We start from the raw sequence: 14,164 nt of genomic DNA on the forward strand, positions 1-14,164 counted from the left end.
CATAGACACATAACCAATAAGACAGCAATAATACAGAGCCACAGCCAAACACCATTGATGCATAACCAATTAGACAGCAATAATACAGAGCCACAGCTAAACACCATAGATGCATAACCAATAAGACAGCAATAATGCAGAGTCACAGCTAAACACCATAGATGTATAACCAATAACACAGCAATAATGCCGAGCCACCGCTAAACACCATAGACACATAACCAATAAGACCGCAATAGTGCCGAGCCACAGCCAAACACCATAGATGCTTAACCTGTAAGACAGCAATAATATAGAGCCACAGCCAAACACCATAGACACATAACCAATAAGACAGCAATAATACAGAGCCACAGCTAAACACCATAGATGCATAACCAATTAGACAGCAATAATGCAGAGCCACAGCTAAACACCATAGATGCATAACCAATAAGACAACAATAATGCAGAGCCACAGCCAAACACCATAGATGCATAACCAATTAGACAGCAATAATGCAGAGCCACAGCTAAACACCATAGATGCATAACTAATAAGACAGCAATAATGATGAGTCACAGCTAAACACCATCGATGTATAACCAATAACACAGCAATAATACAGCGCCACAGCCAACACCATAGACGAATGACCAATAAAAGAGCAATAATACAGAGCCACAGCCAACACCATAGATACAGAACTAATAACACAGAAATAATACTGAGGAACAGCCAAACACAATAGATGCATAACCAATATTTCTGTTATTTATTTATTTATTTATTTACTATAATGCTATTTTTCTCTCTCCCTGTACTGTCCTTTGTACGGCGCTGCGAAACACATGTGGCGCCTTATAAATAAAATGTAATAATAATAATAAGACAGCAATAATACAGTGCTACATCCAACACCATGGATGCATAACCAATAAGACAGCAATAATGCAGAGCCACAGCTAAACACCATAGATGCATAACCAATAACACTGCAATAATTTATATGAATAGCGCCATATTACAACGCACTTTTCAAAGAATATTGAACCATTCACTTAGCCCTGTTTCGCTGGATTTCCCACTGACGCTTGTAGTCTACATAATGTGTGGAAATGGCATTCTTTGTAACTGGATGGCTTAAACGTACCAATTTAAGAAAAATGCACAGATGAGTAGCTTTGTAGCAGGAGTCTGGAGTGGACTTAAACATACAGTACCAATTTAAGTGTAATACACCTATACTTTGAAGTATGTACTGTAGCTGCAGTTTGGTGTATTTTAAACATGCCAATTTAAATATAATGCACAGATGCTTAGCTGATTGCATCTGGATTTTGGAGTGGATTAAACATACCAATTTAAATATAATTCACAGATATGTATGTTTGTAACTGGAGCTTGGATGTGGTTAAACGTGCCAATTTAAGTATAATACACAGCTAAGTAGCTGTTTGTAGCTGAGAAGTGTGGAGAGGATTAGATAATTTTACAGCCTTCTTAAAATAACTTGCATGTATGGTATCCGTTCTTCTGTTCTTGACAACCCATTTTGGTTGCTTTGAGTAAGAGATATAAAGAACAGATTAAGTAAGTCTCCTTAAACTGCTTGTTTTTCTTTAATATTGGATTTAAAATAAAAAAGGCATTTATTCCCCTTATCTTACCAAAGAAAACCATTATACAATACTGAACCAAAAGCCAATATATAGTACAATACTTGAAATATGACAAGTCTTGAAGGGAAAATAAACTTACATTCATTCAAGTGTTCAGGGTAATTTTTTAATTGGCCTACTGTCTAGCTGCTTTAGCTAGGTACACTCTCTGATAGAGATTATGCTGTAAATGGCTTATTTTATTATCATATTCTTCTATAGCCCCTACTACCGCATTATTTGACTGACATTAATGGAATTTAAATGTCCAAGCATCATTAACTTTTTGTTTTTAGTATATGACATTGGGTTAAAATATCTAGATCAGTCATGTCCAAACTGCGTCCCTCCAGCTGTTGTGAAACTACATATCCAAGCATGCCATGACACAGTTTTGCTGTCAGAGAATGCTAAAGCTGTGTCAAGGCATGCTGGGATGTGTAGTTTCACAACAGCTGGAGGGCCGCAGTTTGGACATGCCTGATCTAGATTAAAGGTCTGTTGTGAAAATTGAGAACATCCAATTTCACGTATACAAACTACACAATTAACACTGAACAATGAATTTCCTTAAAGATCGTTGAGGTGATGTTTTTACATGCAGTTAGTCAGGAGATGTCTGTACGGGATGTATTTGTGTGACTGGCGGCCAGGAGACCGCCGGTCACATTACCGACGCCGGGTTCCCACCCTTCTAACAATCCCGGTAGTCGACATGCCGACTAACAGGGACTGTTCCCACTCGTGGGTGTCCCAGACACCCATAGCGTGGAAATAGAACCTGCGCTCGCCACCGAGCCCGCAAGGGGCATAGTTGCGCTCGCCTTCCCCACCAAGCATCTCAAAGCCGGGATCCCGGCGTTGGTATGGTGACCGGTGGTCTCCTGACTACCGGTCACACATATCCAACCAGTCTTACACACTGCATTTTGCTCATCTGGACCGATGAATATCAATCAGCACTCCTAGGTGTATATTTACTAAAGTGCAGTTTTTTAAAAGCGGAGATGTTGCTCATAGCAACCAATCACATTCTAGCTATTATCTTCTAGAATATGCTAGATAAATGATAAGTAGAATCTGATTAGTTGCTATGGGCAACATCTCTACTTCTCAATACCCGGACTTTAATAAATATACTTCCTGATGTCAGGAGCCAATATGACTAGTTTGTAGATGATTATTGTCTCTATGTGCTATGTATATACTGGGTAATAATTGTATGGACAAGTGGATGGTGTATATAGCATAACACTCAAAGGAGCAGATGTACTAAGCCTTGGAGACTGATAAAGTGGAGAGAGATAAAGTACCAACCAATCACGTCCTAACTGTAATTTTTTTAAACACAGCCTATAACATGGCAGTTAATAAATGATTGGCTGGTACTTTATCTCTCTTCACTTTATCAATCTCCAAAGCTTATAACATCTTCCACAATGACCATGTACCTGGGAAGGGCAGTCAAAGTTGCTCAACGTGAATGGGAGCTCATGGGTGACAGCGATAGTTCAGGGAGAGAACAATAGGGTGGATGATCCAGCTCATGAGCACTTACAGTCTAGGGATCAGTGATATTAATTGCTGTTGTTATACCTGGTGTTATGCAAAATAAACGATTGAACGGATGTTTGGAATATTCTATATGATGTCCTCAGTGGCGTCTTTAATTGTAGATTTGGTCACATGTTTTTAATAATGATATCATCAGAAAATCACAGATTGTGTGAGCAACAATGGTTTGTGTACAACTATAATACTTATATTTTGTGTAACTATCTGAATAGTGATACTTTCAGCAAAGTTATTTCAGGTTATGTTTATACAATTGGTATCAGCAGTGGGATGTAGTTATGTGACCACCGGTCACAATACCGTGAAGACCGCCGGTCACAATACTGACACCTACATCCCGCCCCCTCACAATCCCTACAGTCGGCATGCCGACTAACAGGGACTATTCCCACTCGTGGGTGTCCACAACACCCATAGAGTGGGTATAGAGCCTGTGGCAAGCACAGCTTGCCACCGAGTTCGCAAGGGGCTTACTTGCACTTGCCCCCCATTATACATTTAAATATGTTCTACTAACAATTCTTGTAATTGTCTCACTTACTCAAACAGGACTCCCGAAAATGGAGCAAGAATGAGAGGGGAGAAGCAGAGGGAGAAGCATGAGCTGGCGTCTAGTCAAGTTGCTCTCCTTCCTGTTTATTTGGGAGCAGATCACCGTGCAGGAATCATTACAATCCCAGGAACATGTCTCCAAAGAGTTTGACTGGCTCATCTCTGATCGAGGTCCATTTCACCATTCTCGGAGTTACCTGTCCTTTGTGGAGAGGCATCGGCAGGGCTACTCAACTCGATACAAGATTTACAGGTTAGTCTGCCAGTTTTAATAAAGTAATTCATGTGATTAGTTAGATAATTAGATTTTCACCCACTGAATAGCCATTCTTCACATACTGTACAGTTCTATCCACTTCTTGATTGGTGAATGAGAAGTGATTCAAATATAAGTTGCCCTCAGCAAATAAGTTCAGCGTATAGTGTACAAGCTGCCACTTAGGCTTAAGCAGGAGTGTATGGCTACCCTGCACCCAGGAAGACCTGTGAAGTATTGTATTCTATATCCACATTAAAAGCATGGCAATACCAGGAATACCATCAGATCATCTCATCTGACATGTTATAGAAATTAAAGGGATACTTTGAGTTTAAAAATATGAGATCAGATGATATTCCTAATAATGAGTTTAACAATTTAAACATCCAGGATGTTACTAGCTGTAGATTTTTATCTACTTTATTTCGTATTTCAGAGTCATAAGCTCACCATCTAGACCTGAAACCAAGAGATCACTATGTAATGTTGACTTCTGGTGACTCTTATTATCTGAAGGAGACAACAATATAAAAAAAAAGGTATAAGAGCAACTTTTTGAGATTTGTAGGTTTGAGACATTAGTAAGCATTTTTGTATACGTTATTTATATTTAATTTTTGGTGTTATATCTTAGGTAAACAACTATTGTCCCAAATGTCACTCACCTGATAGCTGATGTTTAGGCTACCTGACGTCAGGGCCATCTTAACATATAGACATATATAGTGTGGCAGATGCTCAATTAGCTTAGTGATATCATTCAGGTGCTTGAAAGTTTTTTCACTGGTATGCTGCCCTGGGCTTTCTGGCTTATGATGGAGTTTTGGGGTTCCACACCCTGCACCTAGATATAGCGCTAGGGACCCCAAATATACAGAGATGCCTTGATGCGGCTTTGGGGCTTATTTATACATTTGCGCAAATATATGTAACCGAGATCTCTGAATTCTAATATTGTGTGGGATTTACATCTGGTTACTGTTATCATTCAGGGTGCTGGGGGAAACAAAATGCCTTTTTTCCCATCTTAACATATAGGCAGACTGGACAAATGTCCAGGGCTACACAATTCTAACAGGGACAGCTTGGGCCAGAGGGCATCTGCCTCGTGACCTGGTGCCTCCAGAGCTTTATAGGAGGCAGGTAGAATGCAGCCTGGCCGCTCTGATTGTGAATTACACACGAACCACTTGGTGAAGCAGCTAGACCAGTCAGAAGCAGGTATGTCTTCTACCTGCTAGATGAAGTGCTCCGCTGCAGCTTTCAGTTATTCAAAATGAATCCCACGCATCTTCCGCTTGATTTTTGGGAACATGAAGTCACAGGGGGCAAGGTCTTGACTGTAAGGCAGAAGACCAAGCTCCTGGATGCGTTCATGGGCCTCTTTCCTGGACTTATGGGCAGGTGCAATGTCATGATTGAGAAGGGCACCATGAGTATAAGTTCTTGCATGGCACCTGGAAATGGTTACAGCACATGCGGCAGACATTGGTTGGTGTACAAGTCCCCAGTGACGGTGTGCTGCTGCATGAGTGGAATGGTATCTACATGAACAGTCTTGGCCACAAAAACAGCCACCATCTGTTTGGCCACACTGCACTCACGTCGGAGCTACTATGGCCATGCATTTCGAACTGGAGTAAACTGAGCTGATTGTTGTTTGGTCTCAGGGTTGAAACTGTACATCCAGGACATCCAGGATTCACTGCCACTGATGATCTGCCAGAGAGAGTTTAAGCAACCATCTGGCCAGCATATTGCAACACAAAGTCACCTGAGCCTCCTTCTGCTCTTGAATCAGCTGATAAGGCATCTAGCATGCATAAACCTTGCTCAGGCCGAGTGTTTTGTGGACTATCAAGGGGATGAATCCCAATGAGTTGCCCATCTCCTTCTGAAACTCTGCCATGGTCATCCTGGCATCTACCACATCTATGACCAGCATGGCACAATGTTGTCCTCAGTGATGGTGGACACAGGTTGGCCTCAGCACTCCTCAGCACTTCTTGTCTTCCAGGGACAGTTTTCTGCTCTGAAATTCTGCAAACCACTCAAATACAGTGGTTTGGGATTGTACTTCCTCCCTAAAAGCAACTTGCAGTCTGTCAAAACTCTTGCTGTCACAGACCACATTCTGTGCCTTGAAATTTCACACAAACTTTAGTCAGAGATTACAGTCCACAACCAGTCAGATTGTGTCTACTGTACCTATGAACTGCACATCCAGAAACTTATTGCACACTTATTTATATGTAAGTGATTGCCTCCTCCCATTGACACTTTGCACCATTACTGCTTGCCACAGTATAGCAGCACAGCAGCAGCAACACGCAGGAAAAGAAAGGAAATTGCTGCTGCTCAGTGGCCACAGCCTCCCTGGACCCTCCACAACCCAGCACACAGCAGCCTGTGCTGGACTAGGGAGAGAGGCTGCTTCCACTGAACAGCAGCATTCTCATTACTCCCTCCCACTGTATATATATAAATATACAAACTGCAACAATGTCCGCATGGATTAAGTATACCCTTTTCAGACAGAAATCCCGGCAATTACCCAGCATTTCAGTGCCGGGTCGTTACGCCGGTCTCTGCCTGACCCCCCTTTTCACGCAGAAAAGCGAATTACCGGGTCAATAATCTCATCCCGGTAATTTACGGATCAAAACGGGTATTTTTTCTGTGTGAAAGGGTCAACCCGGGTCAAAATTTCCGGGTCTCCAACCCTGATAAATTCCTGGGTCGAAGTCCCTGGAATTTAAACCCGGGGTGAACCTTCCACACACGAAAAGGACCCGTGGTTTTTGGCAAATTACTGGGTAGAACTGCTTCACCCGGTAATTTCATTTTCTGTGTGAAAGACTACTTGCGCCAAATTAATAGTGTGCAAGTTGCAAACAAGGTGTTGATAGTGCAGTGGATGTAATATTGTTTTAAGCATTTGATAATGCTACAGTTTCACCGAAGAGATTGGTAACATAAAAGGGAAATATGAGTAATATGAGAAAAAAAAAATGCAGTTATAGATAACTGGCATACAAATAGAAAGCTTGTACGTGTTGTAAATTGGACATTTTGAGACTGGACCAAATTATTACCGGAGAACCACAGGGATCAGCAGTAGACCATAATGATGACCTTGTAGATGGTTGAGATTAGCAACATTTTCATACTGTGCCACTGAATATTATCCTTATTCTCATTTGGGTACATAAGTGTTACCATTTCTTTGCCTTAAAGTGTTCTATGTAGTAATCCCTCTGTAATTTTTTATTCAGCGTGGAATTTACATGTCTTTTTGTTCTGCCCAGACATGTTCCTTATTGATGCTGTTAGGAGTCAAGATGTATCACGTTTTGCTTGACGAAATGTGAAATGCAGAACACACTATAAAAGGCTCAATCATACCAACTGCTGCTGTGGGAAAGCAGCGACTTAGAAAGAAAGAGTAAAAGAGAGAATGAAAAGAAGAGTGAGAAAAAGCATGGAACAGAGACAAAGGGGGACATGTACTAAGCAGTGATAAAAGTGGAGAAGTGAGCCAGTGGAGAAGTTTTTCATGGCAACCAATCAGCTGCTCTGTATATGTTTATAGTATGCAAATTATAAATGTTACGTCAATGCTGATTGGTTGTCATGGGCAACTTCTCCACTGGTTCACTTCTCCACTTTTATCACTGCTTAGTACATGTCACCCAAAGAGAGAGATAAAAAAATCTAGAGAGATGAAAAAGAGTGACAAGGAAGATACCTGTCAGGAGGTCAGGAAAAGAGTGTCAGGCTCTTAGATCTAGGAAATATTAAACAAAATGTATTATTATGGTATTATACCCTTAGAAAAACGAAATAAAATGTTTCTGCAATTGAGTTGACCAGCTGGAGGGGGTGTGGCCACAGGTGTGGTATATTTTGTCGACATTCATCATATTGAGAATTTCAACATTGTCATGTGAAAACAAAGGTATTGGTATGACAGAATGATGTCATAAAGAACGTATATTACTAAATATTGAAAAACAATTTACACAACATATAACTAATATATAAGATGTTTTATAAACCACTGTTTAAAAATATGGGATTAGTAAATAAAATCTCCACCTGTATACACAATAAAAACTGCAACAGGTGATGGACTTATCAAAGTCTAAAGGCAGTGCCACACTGGACGACATAAACGATGAACGATATCGTTCATTATTTTCCCTTAAATTTTCAGGGACTCTTGTATGAACGATAATGGACAAGATAGAGTGGCCACAGCGCTTAAAAGGGGGTGGGGCATCATGGGAAGGGGCGAGGCTTCACTGGGGGTGGAGCTTTGCGGATCGGCACCCGTTTTTTGTCACTTGGGGGTCCAAAAATGGGGTGCGGCCTTTGCGGGGAAGGGGTATGTCTGCAGTGCTGGCTTCTACACACTGACAGGAGCTGAGCGCTGCACATAATGTAACAGTACAGCACTCGGCTCCTTATCACTGAGCAGGAGCCGGCATTTTGGTGTCACCCCTCGGCGGGTGACACCCGGGAGAGGGCCGCATACCCCGCACCCACCTTGTGACATCACTGGCCATACTGAGCGATTTCATGAATGACGGAACGATATGCCTAAATTGTTTGACTCTATTGTTTTGGCGACTATTTAAATATATCTCCTGCATTATATGTCATCACTCATCATTCACGGCAGACACACTGAGTGATATGTACCGTGTTCTCAATGATAACTGAGCTGCAGGGACAGATAACCTCGTTGACGACCCACTGGAGCGTGCATTGTTCATAGTTCACACCAGCCACACTGGGCAATATTTGAAACAATGTCGCTCAGAAGGGTGAAAATTACCGATATCGTTTGAAATATTGTCACATGTGGCAGGACCTTTAAAGCTGCTTACTGGTTATATATGCTCCAAATGGTGAACTTGCACATGTCCCAAATTACTATTATAATGTTCAGCTTGTATGAAGATAATTCTTTAGTGGCAATCCATGCAGAGCGCAATCTCCAGTTGTGTAAACTATGTATCAATACCACCAAGGGAAAGAGATAATCCTGAAGTGAGCTCCCAAACCAGTCTGACAACAGCTGCAGAAGAAATCCAAACCAGTGGTGACAGGTTGTTCTCTGGGTCCAACGTACAGCTCGGATATGGTACAACAGCACCAAATGATAGATGGGAGTAGTCCTCTGACTAGTTTCACCTCTAAGGAGGATTTTTGATATTTTTTTTACTTATTCACATCTCTGCATTTGGAGGGGTAATTAATGGTTAATATTACCCGTCTTATCAAAGGTACACAAATACAAATTGGCGCAAGAGAGCTAAATGGATGGAAATATCACAAGTTTATTACTATTATCTAAAATTTGCGCTGTTGCAACATATACTTAAAACATTGGCATCTAGGCAGGGCCGGTGTAAGGTTTCTCGACGCCCTAGGCAAAACTTCAGCCTGCTGCGCCCCCCCAAGGGGTGGGATGTAGGGGGAGGTGTTGTGACCAGCAGTCACATAACTACATCCCGTGCCTGCTGTTTCTCCAATACCTTATGTGCATATATATTTCCGAACGATGTCTCATTCAGAGCAGACACGGCACTCCAGGTCTTTCATATAAGCAGATTTAATAGCAACAACAGCAAAGCATGTATACATATCTAGGGTTGCAAGTTCAGGAGTGTATTTCATGTGTAGCATAAAGCAGTAGTAACATCAGCACAAGCATAATAACAATGCAGCATTTCAGGCCACAGCGGGAGCCTTCATCAGGCTTTGCAAGTGCTCAGATAAGACCAACATGAACATAACACACAACATGAATCTCACATAAATAGACCCCACAAAAAAACATATATATTAAACATCCATGTTTAATCTATCTTTTTTCGTGGGGTCCATTATCTCATAGTGTTTTTATGTTTTATCACAGTGTCCCCCTGTCCGGTCGCCAGCCTCGTGGCGACGTAAGAGCGTCATGTGCGGCTGGGTTGCTATGGTTACCAACTTACCGTCGCTTTTTGATGATGATGCAGGATCAAGCTGTTGGGGGAAGGCTCGGAAAGGAGTAGTGGGCTATAGAGGAAAGGGAATGGCGCCAGTCACAGCAGGGGCAGACACAGAGGGGACTGTTACTCTAGTGTATATACATAAATATATATTTATATAATCACACACACTCATAATATATGTACATATACACCTACCTACATTATATATATATATATATATATTATATATATACATATGTCCATGTCCGTGCGTACAGACGAGGCGGCACTCCATCGGTCTCCATCATCTCCATCATGGGCATTGAGCATTAAATATATACATATGTGTGTATATATATATATATATATATATGCTAAGATTTGGCAAAAAATGACAAGCTGGGCAGCATTATGTTACTATATATATATATATATATAGTCATATATATAAGCATAACAAAGTATAATTATTCACATGTCCAGTCAGCAGCAGTACATACCTTTCACGGAAGCACTGCTGGACGCTGATACCCCTTGACAGCTGCAGCCTGGGTAGCTCGGTCACAGTAATCAAGACCTCCTTCACGGAGCTGAGGCTGAGATGGCTGCTGCAGTTGTAGTACATGTGGTGGGGCGGCGCTTGGTTTCGTGTCACATGTCGGGGTTTGATGTGACATCACGGCGCTGCCCCGCTGGATAGAGAGGTACTGTGCGGCACAGGGAGGGCTGTGAAACCTTCCGCTGCGCCTCTATTACCAAAATGCTCATGTCCGATTTTTCAACCTCGGGAAAGTGGGTAAGGGGGGTTTGCGGCTCCAGTGGGCGGGGCCTTAGGCAGCCGCTGTAACAGGAAACAAAAATATTCCTGTGTACAGCAGCGCAGCAGATCTTGTGGGCCTATGCATGTGGGGTGAGATCGCGGGAGTCTGTGGTGCGGGCGGCAATATGTGGATCGTTTCCGTGGAGAGGAGCTAGAAGCACTGTAACAATAGGCGGCAGTGCGCTGCTTATTCTATGTGCATAGAGTAATGGAGCCGCTGCCGATGGGTTATATTCACACTGACAGCGCTGCACGGATACCGCGGCCGCCCATCTGTTATCAGCCGCCAGCGCTGTCAGTGTGAATATAACCCATCGCCGGCGGCTCCATTACTCTATGCACATAGAATAAGCAGCACACTGCTGCCTATTGTTACAGTGCTTCTACCAACTGTCTTCTCCTCCGCTTCGCGGTAACGCTCCACATATTGCAAGGGACAAGAATGGAAGCATTAATCGGCAGTGTGACCGCCCTCTAGTGGCCGCCGCCCATAGGCAGCTGCCTAAAGCTGCCTAGTGGTGGCGCCGGCCCTGCATCTAGGGCATATCATAGCACTGCAATCAATAAAAGATTCCGTATATGAATATATAGAATTAAAAAATTGAGCTGGAACTCAAATGTAAAAGTTCATCAATATTCTATTGCCACAGTCCAAGAACAATTTAGGTGAATGGAATAGTTACCAACTGCTGTTGGAGATGAAGACCTGGAATTAGCTTGGTTCAAGAGGCTACTTGGTCCAATGGTGAGCTCAGGTCCATTTTTACAGGTATCCAAATCGCTGTAGAAAAAGGGGTTCCTATATCTGACTTCTAGGCTTGAATCTCAGGATGAATGTGTTAGAGTCCAGCTCCTCCACCGACGCGTTTCGCTGTTTCACACAGCTTTTTCAAGGTTGTATCAAAGGGTATGAGAAATTAGGTCGACAAGATTTAGGTTGACAGTCATTAGGTCAACCACTATTGGCCGACATGCACTAGGTCAACAGGGTGACTAGGTCGACATGATCATTAGGTCGACATGAACAAGGTCGACATGGAAAAAGGTCAACATGAGTTTTTATACTTTTTTTGTGTCGTTTTCTTCGGAAAGTGACGGGGAACCCCAATTAGTGCACCACATCCCCTCACATGGCTCGCTTCGCTCGCCATGCTTCGGACAAGGTTACCATTCCCAATTATAGTCCACGTGGATCGTAAAGTATGAAAAAGTTCAAATAATTTTTTAACATTTGAAAAACTCATGTCGCCCATTTTCCATGTCGACCTTGTTCATGTTGACCTAATGCATGTCGACCAATACTGGTTGACCTAATGGCTGTCGACCTAATGACCGTAAGCCCTAGCAAATTAAACCTCTTTATCTCCAGTGTGAAAGAATATTAAGAGCACAATCTGATCCATATTGATGTTATATAGGAGACAATGCATTTTAGCTAACCACACAGCCTACAAAATCAATGCAACCCACAGAGCTATCACCACATAGTTGTAGACATGAGTATTGTAATGTGACGTGCCAAGATAGATGACACAATATATGATTGGCACAGGGCAGTAAATAGTAGACCACAGGATTATCCTACTGTGAGGCTGAAGATCTCCTCTGTATATTAGTGCTGTTTTGATGCACAGTTGTCAGCTTGTTAAAACCACATTACAATAGCTGAAAGGAGGCTGTAAAAGCAATGCACAGTGGTCATGAACAGTTAGAAGCATGCTATCTCACATTGCAACTCAGTCTGTCATAGGAGGTAAAACATAGTTTTTAGTACTTTTTCCGATGTTTCACCAATTTTTTTAATAGGCTATCCACTTAGGATTGCCCGCAAAAAAACAGCTTTCCTCCCAAAAACACACAGGTTAACCTGTGTGTTTTCGTAAGAAACAGCCCCGTTTTAGCTTGAAAACCATGCTGTTTCCGGGGATTTGATTTCACAGGTGAAACAAAATCCCTGATTACTGCAGTGACCTGCAATGTCCCATGCTCACAGCAGCAACAGTAGGCTGGGACTGCAGGGAGGGCGCCTCAGCCTGGGAGTCGGCTCTCAGACCTGGGAACCCCAGTTCCTTGACCTGCATCTCCCTTCTTCCCCACCTACAGCACCAGTCACATGGCGGGGGAGTGGTCATGTGACTGGGGGGAGTCGGAGGTAGAGCGCTGCACCGTGAGCTGTCAGGAATTGGCACCCGGTGCAGTACAAAAAATCCCTGATAAGCTGCAGCTCGTGCCAGCTTATCGGGGCTAATAGTATAGCGCTGGGCGATATCATTACCCATGGTAATGTAACACGGGTAATTAGATAAAGTCCTTTGGCTAGGGACAGTAGCTGAAAACAAGGCCAGTAGTTTGGCACAGCTCTCATATACAGTCCATAGTATGCTGTCAATAATATGGCTGTGGTTATAACTGTTATCTGTGAATCCAGCTCAATCCTTCAGCCGGGACCGCAGTACTTACCAGGAGAAACATAATTACCCTGAGAACAGCCCGCAATATAGACCGGTGATCATCCACCGAAGCCCACAAGGGCAGCAAGGGGTAATCATAATTCAGAGATGACTGGAGTTAAAGTGGGTACCTCAGTCCTTGCAAAATCATACGCATGGATGTACACAAGAGAAGTGCTTGTAGCGGCAGTAGCATAAAGTTGCAGACGTGACTGGCAAAAGACATAGACTTTGCTGCGTCCAGCTCAGAATAAGTCACTTTGGGTCTAAATTTTGTCACACTCCCCAAACATGCTCAAGCCTCTATTACAACGTCCCAGACGCAAGCAGGCATAAGTAGCACAATCCCCCAAATCTGAATGGGTGCATATGTACTCGCCCACTTTTCTGAGGCTGGGCATACAAAGTGTGATTTCATTCAAGGTAAATAAATAATTATTAAATAGATTAAGCTACCCTATGCCAACTGGCATACCTTGTAGTTCCTTTTGTTTAGACAAAAAGGGTGCTATGAGTGTGGAAGAAGAGAACTTTACAGCACGTGCAGTTTTGTCTTCCAGGCACAAGGCTATAGCCAGTGCTTTTACTTATCTGCCTTGTTACAGGGAGAAAAATGATGAAGTGGGAGCTGAGGGGGAAGTGAGGAGGAACATTTAAAATTAGGGAAGGATGTACGGTTGGTATTTTTTTGGGGCAAGCTGCACCCTTGCCCCTCTCCTGTTCCGATATCTATGACTACAAGTGATATTTAGTTGTACGTATCTCAGTAACATCTCCAGTTACAGCTTATTGGGTGTAACTTTGGTGTATCTTGGGTGGCAAACTTGGCGTTTGGAGGCAGGATGTGTGCCTTGGGCGTGGTGTGAGTGTGTAGATGGAAATG

At 42.7% G+C, this 14,164-nt stretch overlaps 1 protein-coding gene across 1 annotated transcript in view; it reads left to right on the forward strand.

Annotated features, from left to right (window-relative positions):
* Positions 1 to 14,164, forward strand: part of BRINP1 (BMP/retinoic acid inducible neural specific 1) — a 375,138-nt gene that overhangs the window by 137,388 nt on the left and 223,586 nt on the right. The window contains exon 2 of the mRNA XM_063936905.1: positions 3,766 to 4,021. Within this exon, the coding sequence (XP_063792975.1) occupies positions 3,816 to 4,021 (206 nt within the window). The 5' untranslated portion in view covers positions 3,766 to 3,815. The remainder of the gene's footprint in view (positions 1 to 3,765; positions 4,022 to 14,164) is intronic.

This window comes from Pseudophryne corroboree, chromosome 8 (genome assembly GCF_028390025.1).
Source record: "Pseudophryne corroboree isolate aPseCor3 chromosome 8, aPseCor3.hap2, whole genome shotgun sequence".
Lineage (NCBI taxonomy): Eukaryota > Metazoa > Chordata > Amphibia > Anura > Myobatrachidae > Pseudophryne > Pseudophryne corroboree.